Raw genomic sequence first — 8,383 nt, 5'->3', positions numbered from 1 at the left:
CCGCGAAGATGTTTCAAATAGTGTGTGTAAAAAAAAAAAAAAAAAAGGAATGCTCGGCGATGTTGAAACTGACATGAATTCCATTTTTCGACATCCCCCACAAGCTGTCGGTGGCCCACAGTGACGACTGGACACGCTTCGCCCGTACGCTGATGGAGATCCGTGCCAACCATGCGGACGGCGAGGAGGAAGGGCCTATGGAGCTGGCTTCATAGAGAGCGATATCAAACCAAAGCGGAGCCTCGGTGTGCTTATCTCGGTGTCAACCGTCGCATGTGCTTCTTCTTACTCCTGTTTGTGTTGGTTCCCAGCCTTCCCGTGCATTGGACTGCGTTATATTTGCTCTTTTATGTTCTGGTTCTGCTCCCCTGTACATGCAGGTGGATCACGTCGGGTTATGTGTGGCTTACAATTTCTGAAATGTGGCTCCCCTCTTAGCCTTACGATGTTGTGTTCTACAAAACGCTTTGCACTCGTGTGAAAAACTCAAGCAAGGGTCTCCAGACTCACTGTTTACAAACGTCATGTTCACTTCACGTTGGGCTACTTGCATGCGTATTCCAGAGACTACATTATGTGGGTGTCACATATGGGCCTTTTGGCTTGATGTTCGATCATGAACTACAAATGTTTAATATACGGCAGATCAGAAAGCTTCTTGTGTTTTGGCTTCCTCATCGGCTTTTCCAGAAATGCTGCTCACAAGAATCATTTGTACACTGAAAACTACTGAAATAAACGCACAAGTAGACATTTCATGCACAGGGAAACGACATTGTGGGTCTACTTTAAGTGCACATGTGCACTGCAGCTTTGAAAAAAAAAATGGGCTTCTCACATTGTGTAATCTGGACGATTACATTGTAAGTCACTTATTAGGTCATGTAATGTGCTAAAAGAATCCCAACTGAGATTGTTGTGAACAAGCAAGGGATTCCAGAGAATGGGCCACTGGGAAGTGGTGAGACGACAATAAATACAATCCAATGGGGGCTATCTGTCCTGTTTAACTGATAACAGGTCATGTGCAAGTGACATCTCTGTGGAGACAGGAGCGTAACTTATTTTGGGAGCTGTTTTGTGTTTACTCACATTTATTACGATGGTTTGAGTCGCTGTGATTCAAATGGATCCAAATTCAATATTTGTTTGTTTTTTTTCGCCACAGCGCTGTCAGATGGATTTTGCGGTTCGCTTCCCGTGATGATGTGCCTCCGTATCAGTAAACAATCCGGTTCACTGTATCTACGATTTAAAGAGCCAGAATATAAAAAGCTACCTTTGCTTTTCCCATGCAGTCGACTGCAAGCGTTCTGGCCCCCAGCCTGAGGTCTGGACTGCACCAGCCAGGATCACCACAGCGCCTGCTGGCATCCCTGTGGAGACGCAATCAAGAGTGTACTCAATACACTCAGCCATGTTTCTAAAAGGATAACTTATTTCAAATCAGACTTGGCATCAGCTGATCGAATGAAAATCTCAAATGTAATCGGAACCGCATCGAATGAAGGGTTGAATGATTCTTTTTCTCCCCCGCTTTAAGAAGAGCGTGGTCAAGGTGGTTAACCGTGAAGCAGGATGTGCGCCACACACAATGAACAAGTCCGCAAGCGTGTCCGCATCACATTACCTAAAAAGTGAAGTCGTTATTTCATCACTCGTCTTTTGTTCTCCTCCTCCTCAGACAATGGACGGGTAATGAGGGCAATGCACACTGTCAAAGTGAGTGGTAAACCGGGGGCAGTGACGACATTGCAGCCGACCATCCACTTGTGCATGAATGGCCTCAATCATCCATGGCGCCGTCATTACCATCAACCGCACCTTTGGGCACTTTACTCCTTGCGGGCTTTTTAGGGTTTTGTGCCAACCAAATGAGAACTATTCAGGAGGTCAGCGGCAGCCACCGGGGAGAGCCTGACCACCTGCACTAAAGTACCGAATTACAAGCCGTGTGGCCTTTGCATGCATAACAGTCACATGTGTGCTTAATTATTTGACTTTGCTCTTCTGTACTGTGGCTATTGTTGCTCTATCGTGATCCTGGACGGGAAGATATACTACTCACGAAAAGGATATATGGAGGGATATGTCAAGGGATATAATGGCGGTTTTTGAGGCATGGAAGGTTGCAAGCACCGGCACTGACATGACCATTGGGTCATCAGGTAGGTTGATCGCCTCTCTTATGTTTGAATTGATGGTAAGATGCAAACATGTACAACAACAAACCTGTAGCATTTCGTTTTTGGCCCATACTTCATCAGGAATAAATCATGTTGACAATTTTGTGAGCTGGGGGCATTTCTTTGGGCAGAGACGTGACTGGGGAAAGGAGGAGTCAAGTCAGGCTGCAATCAAATCTTGCATGAAGCTTCAAGACGACATACTGCAGATTTAATTTTATCTTCTCCAAACTTTTAAATGTTCGTTTGACTATATGCAGCCTGTCACTGGCTGACTACCAGTCCAGGGTGCACCCGGTATAGAAAATGGATGGATATTCCAAGGGCCTGATCGTGGCCAAAGAATGACTTGAAATGTAAAATGAAAGCTGCATTTACTGTAATTCAGTTTCAATTGCCAACAGTGACTTTTTTTCACAGACACGGCAATGGTTAAATAATGCTCGACAAACCGAGCAAGTAATTCAATTTCCTGCGCGGACCGTGAAACATTAATTGCCAGAATGCTGAAACCGCTGATAAATAAATTTGGAAAACAGGGAGGATAAAAGTGTGGTAGTGACGAAAAGCAGACAGAAATCATGGCTCTCGTTTCAGCCCCGGACGGAGCCTGTGGCTTCCAGTCGTGTGGTGGGAAGGCAAGGAAAAATTACGATTATGAATTATGATTTTTCCAACTTATGCTGTGCCTTGACACTGAAGAGAGCACTGCTGACATCAATTTTAAAACAAACATTGTCTCCTCATGCAAATGTTTTCTCAAAAAGGCCTTTGATCATGTGACTGCGTCGAGATGTAATTCATATTCAGACAATGACATGCAAAACATCAACATAACACATTCAAGAACAAATTCCCAATGAAATAGAGTTTAGAATACCGGTGCATGTTTTGTTCATATTTACAGTGGTGGGATATCAGAGACCAATACAGCAGCTTAAGATAAAGTCAAATTCTTTCTGTGACCATGTTCGCAACTAAAACATTTGTTTCGCTGATCATTTTTCCACAAAGTAATGAAGTGAAAAAGTCATAAATTTTTGCTTCAATTCAATGGACATTGTCTTGCTCATTTGGGTGTGCTCACCTTAGCAACGTGGGGCAGTATAACACAGGACATACTGTACATGACCTTCTCAGCTCCTCCATACATCAGTAATATTAGTCATTCTTCACAGAGGATAAAGAATATATGTCTGTAAGTTTTTTTAAATATATAATCTGGCTGCATGTATTGCATGTATTTTTTTTTAGTATGCAAGATTAAACTCGCTTTTTATATTTAGTTTGAGAGAAAACTTCAACAAGGAGTGGCAATAAACAGCTTGAAGTCTCTTTTTAAAGAGATTTCAAATGACTTCTCTGCCAGCGTACATCGCTCGGATCTTTTTATCAGTCTATTTTTACAAAAGTAACTTTTGCCACCTCTGCTTGCTTACAACATTACACATGCAGACAGGCATTGGCCGCATGTGTGTGTGCATGTGTGTTTATGAACAACACATTAGGGTTGGAAAAGCCACCCCGCAGGCACGGTTGGCAGCCATGTGAGTCGCTTCCCTGCCGCAGGGATCCAAAAGCCAGTCCCCAATCAGCCAGCAGCGCTCTAATTAGCAGCGACCGCCGTGGAGCCTGCGGTCAGAGGCCGCCTGACTCAAACATGAGCCACCGGGGAGAGCCTGACCACCTGCACTAAAGTACCGAATTACAAGCCGTGTGGCCTTTGCATGCATAACAGTCACATGTGTGCTTAATTATTTGACTTTGCTCTTCTGTACTGTGGCTATTGTTGCTCTATCGTGATCCTGGACGGGAAGATATACTACTCACGAAAAGGATATATGGAGGGATATGTCAAGGGATATAATGGCGGTTTTTGAGGCATGGAAGGTTGCAAGCACCGGCACTGACATGACCATTGGGTCATCAGGTAGGTTGATCGCCTCTCTTATGTTTGAATTGATGGTAAGATGCAAACATGTACAACAACAAACCTGTAGCATTTCGTTTTTGGCCCATACTTCATCAGGAATAAATCATGTTGACAATTTTGTGAGCTGGGGGCATTTCTTTGGGCAGAGACGTGACTGGGGAAAGGAGGAGTCAAGTCAGGCTGCAATCAAATCTTGCATGAAGCTTCAAGACGACATACTGCAGATTTAATTTTATCTTCTCCAAACTTTTAAATGTTCGTTTGACTATATGCAGCCTGTCACTGGCTGACTACCAGTCCAGGGTGCACCCGGTATAGAAAATGGATGGATATTCCAAGGGCCTGATCGTGGCCAAAGAATGACTTGAAATGTAAAATGAAAGCTGCATTTACTGTAATTCAGTTTCAATTGCCAACAGTGACTTTTTTTCACAGACACGGCAATGGTTAAATAATGCTCGACAAACCGAGCAAGTAATTCAATTTCCTGCGCGGACCGTGAAACATTAATTGCCAGAATGCTGAAACCGCTGATAAATAAATTTGGAAAACAGGGAGGATAAAAGTGTGGTAGTGACGAAAAGCAGACAGAAATCATGGCTCTCGTTTCAGCCCCGGACGGAGCCTGTGGCTTCCAGTCGTGTGGTGGGAAGGCAAGGAAAAATTACGATTATGAATTATGATTTTTCCAACTTATGCTGTGCCTTGACACTGAAGAGAGCACTGCTGACATCAATTTTAAAACAAACATTGTCTCCTCATGCAAATGTTTTCTCAAAAAGGCCTTTGATCATGTGACTGCGTCGAGATGTAATTCATATTCAGACAATGACATGCAAAACATCAACATAACACATTCAAGAACAAATTCCCAATGAAATAGAGTTTAGAATACCGGTGCATGTTTTGTTCATATTTACAGTGGTGGGATATCAGAGACCAATACAGCAGCTTAAGATAAAGTCAAATTCGTTCTGTGACCATGTTCGCAACTAAAACATTTGTTTCGCTGATCATTTTTCCACAAAGTAATGAAGTGAAAAAGTCATAAATTTTTGCTTCAATTCAATGGACATTGTCTTGCTCATTTGGGTGTGCTCACCTTAGCAACGTGGGGCAGTATAACACAGGACATACTGTACATGACCTTCTCAGCTCCTCCATACATCAGTAATATTAGTCATTCTTCACAGAGGATAAAGAATATATGTCTGTAAGTTTTTTTAAATATATAATCTGGCTGCATGTATTGCATGTATTTTTTTTTAATATGCAAGATTAAACTCGCTTTTTATATTTAGTTTGAGAGAAAACTTCAACAAGGAGTGGCAATAAACAGCTTGAAGTCTCTTTTTAAAGAGATTTCAAATGACTTCTCTGCCAGCGTACATCGCTCGGATCTTTTTATCAGTCTATTTTTACAAAAGTAACTTTTGCCACCTCTGCTTGCTTACAACATTACACATGCAGACAGGCATTGGCCGCATGTGTGTGTGCATGTGTGTTTATGAACAACACATTAGGGTTGGAAAAGCCACCCCGCAGGCACGGTTGGCAGCCATGTGAGTCGCTTCCCTGCCGCAGGGATCCAAAAGCCAGTCCCCAATCAGCCAGCAGCGCTCTAATTAGCAGCGACCGCCGTGGAGCCTGCGGTCAGAGGCCGCCTGACTCAAACATGGAGCTCTCAAACAGTCAGTATGCCATGTGGAGGTCTGAGGGGGAGCGCAGTGTGACTCACACGTCCTACTTTTTTGCTCAACTCCAAAAACATGGGAGATTTCGTGTAGGGGAGTCATCATATCAAACTGGAGAATGATAAATAATATACGCTAACAAAACTAATAAATAGAAATTGTTATCACCACACGTTATTTCTGCTCATCGTTCGCTTCACGGCACAACTGCACAGCGGGCATAATTTCATTTTCAACTTACTGAAATTGAGCTGACCTGCCAGAGTTCTGCCTGATGGCATATGTGATCCGGTCCTCCTCAGGGTACAGGAAAGCAGCCCTGGAAGCCAGAGAGGGAGGGGAAAGGAAAAAAAATTGCTTTAGCTTGCCGTATTTGACTCTGATTTAGATCCGCACTGTAAGGATAGAGAACTATTGGGGCAAAAACAAAATCTCTCCCAGCAGCATTATGAGGAGCAGGTGCACAAGTGACATTTGATACCACATTATTATCAGGACACCTACTAAAAAGGGTTGTTAATAAGGATTTCATAAGCTATTTTTTTAACCAACTAGCAAAATTGCCCAAGTCATTTTTAACTTCCTGTCAAAGTATCCATAAAAATCGTCAATGGTATTGTTAACGATGTCGTTGTTCTTGATATCTACGTCGATTCTCAGTCATGCAGGTCATCCGCAAAATTGTCAACGGTTCAATCGCAAGTGGCCTAGTTTGATGAATTTTTCCAAAACCCTTTAAAAGTGACTCTGGCAATTAGGCTAGAATGCTAACAACTTGTAAGTCATGAGAAACAGTAATTTAACTTATATTGGCTCATAGGGCTGAGTGTAAAAGTGACTCTGGCAATTAGGCTAGAATGCTAACAACTTGTAAGTCATGAGAAACAGTAATTTAACTTATATTGGCTCATAGGGCTGAGTGTAAAAGCCCTGGGCAGATTAGGTTGACATGGCAACACAGATCCTGAAATCTGACTCGACAAAATAATCAACAGACATGTTCTGAAAGCAGTGCAGCCAAGAAACACTGCAAAAAGAAGAGAATATACTTGGGAGTGGATTGTCATTGGGATTGTAAAAGTAGGTTGGGTACCAATTACAATTTCATCGAATACTAGAATTTAGATTGTAAAGGGCTTTTTAAAATGTGCCTTGTTTCACTCAGGTATGATACTACAGACACAACCACATGCCTTGCATCATGTCGCTGCACAGGCAACGTTACTCTCAGCGGCGAATGGTGGCGCTAGAGCGCCAGCCAATACGGAAGCTCCAGTCAAGAAGAGGCTGAGCGTCGGGATAATTATTGTGACAAAGGCCGCTCTGTGCTTGGGTGCAGCCCCCGCGGAGCCAGACCGTCTGGGGCTTGCAGGCTGGAGCTCGTCTCGTCCCCACCTCCCCGTGCCGCTTTCTCAATACACTTTGTCTCCCGATGCACGCGCGGTGTGCGCGCGCGAGCATGTACACACACACACTTGCGCAGGTAAGCAGAAGACGATGTTAAACGTAGACAACGCCTGTATAGACGCACGCGCGCACGCGCACACCGGTATTGTCATAAACTGCAGGCAGGTTGGGTAGACAAGTGGAGGCTCTGCATACTTTTACAGCCTCGTTAAAAGAGTCAAAAGATTTACTGAGACACATGCAACCATGAAGTCAAGTCCTGTTGAGGAAGATTTTATGTCATCCTCAAAAGGTGGCTCAACACATGAACACAAAACATGATAGTTCGCGCCAATGAAGGAAATTGTACTCCACCTCTTCTGTTCTTGGGGCCCACTTGATGTGATATGACGGACATCAGGCTTGTCCCGAGTTCTATCGGCGAGACGGCAAGGGAATTTCCCCAAAATGTGCAATGGGAAGGACCCCTCGACGTCAGGAAAAAGCCAAGTTGGCACACAAGCAACAAATACTTGTCTTGAATCCTCGCTTTGTTATGTGTCTATCGGCATAGGGTATTGGGAATTTCCCATGATGCTTCATGATGGCCTGCGCCATTGCCATCCCTTGACACTCTTCAAACTGCTGGCTCAAAAGTAACACAGATTGAATTGGTGAACCCATCGCTGGGAAAAATAAATACTGAGAAAAAGGTGGGTTATTTTATACCAAGTGCATTGAATTGAGGATTTCACCCAGCGCGTCGGGGCAAGAATTTGATCCAACAATAGGTAAAAACTACCAGTACCGATGAGCCGCCGCCAACATTTTCTACGACAATACTGTCAACAAAAATGGCGACCAGCTTCAGACCGCCCCAAATCCAATCTTCAATCCAATCAGCTGGGACAAAATAATTAACCCAACCTAGGGTAAAATGAACCCAATCTGCAGACAATCATCACCTTCCAAGCCGACACTGGTCCAAAATAAAGGGAATTCTTTACAGCATCTATGAAAGCATATCTTCTGCCTGGATAATAATGAACAAAAAACATTCATGTGCACAGATTCATGCTATGTTCAAGGTATGTTTTCGAAAAATATTTGACATAAAACATTGTCATCCAAATTGCAAGACTTTCTAATGTTTAATGGTATGTACTGAGGTAAGTAATAAAGTC

At 43.4% G+C, this 8,383-nt stretch overlaps 1 protein-coding gene and 1 long non-coding RNA gene across 11 annotated transcripts in view; one reads left to right on the top strand and one right to left on the bottom strand.

Moving 5' to 3' along the window:
* The window catches only part of dync1i1a (dynein cytoplasmic 1 intermediate chain 1a), a 34,621-nt gene extending 33,629 nt beyond the window's left edge, over positions 1-992 (top strand). For all 9 annotated transcript variants that reach the window (XM_019868849.1, XM_019868850.1, XM_019868856.1 and 6 more), the window contains one exon: positions 105-992. In XM_019868849.1, coding sequence (XP_019724408.1) covers positions 105-215 — 111 coding nt within the window. In that variant the 3' untranslated portion in view covers positions 216-992. The remainder of the gene's footprint in view (positions 1-104) is intronic.
* LOC109515222 (uncharacterized) overlaps positions 1-8,383 on the bottom strand; it is a 49,868-nt gene that overhangs the window by 18,834 nt on the left and 22,651 nt on the right. For both annotated transcript variants that reach the window (XR_002168139.1, XR_002168141.1), the window contains exons 6-7: positions 6,055-6,132; positions 1,280-1,376 (exon numbers count right to left, since the gene is read on the bottom strand). This is a non-coding gene — a long non-coding RNA (uncharacterized LOC109515222). The remainder of the gene's footprint in view (positions 1-1,279; positions 1,377-6,054; positions 6,133-8,383) is intronic.

Source organism: Hippocampus comes, unplaced genomic scaffold, assembly GCF_001891065.2.
Source record: "Hippocampus comes isolate QL1 unplaced genomic scaffold, H_comes_QL1_v1.1 scaffold401, whole genome shotgun sequence".
NCBI classification, from domain to species: Eukaryota; Metazoa; Chordata; class Actinopteri; order Syngnathiformes; family Syngnathidae; genus Hippocampus; species Hippocampus comes.
The sequence above is the reverse complement of the archived record's forward strand: the minus strand, read 5'-3'. Positions and strand labels throughout refer to the sequence as shown.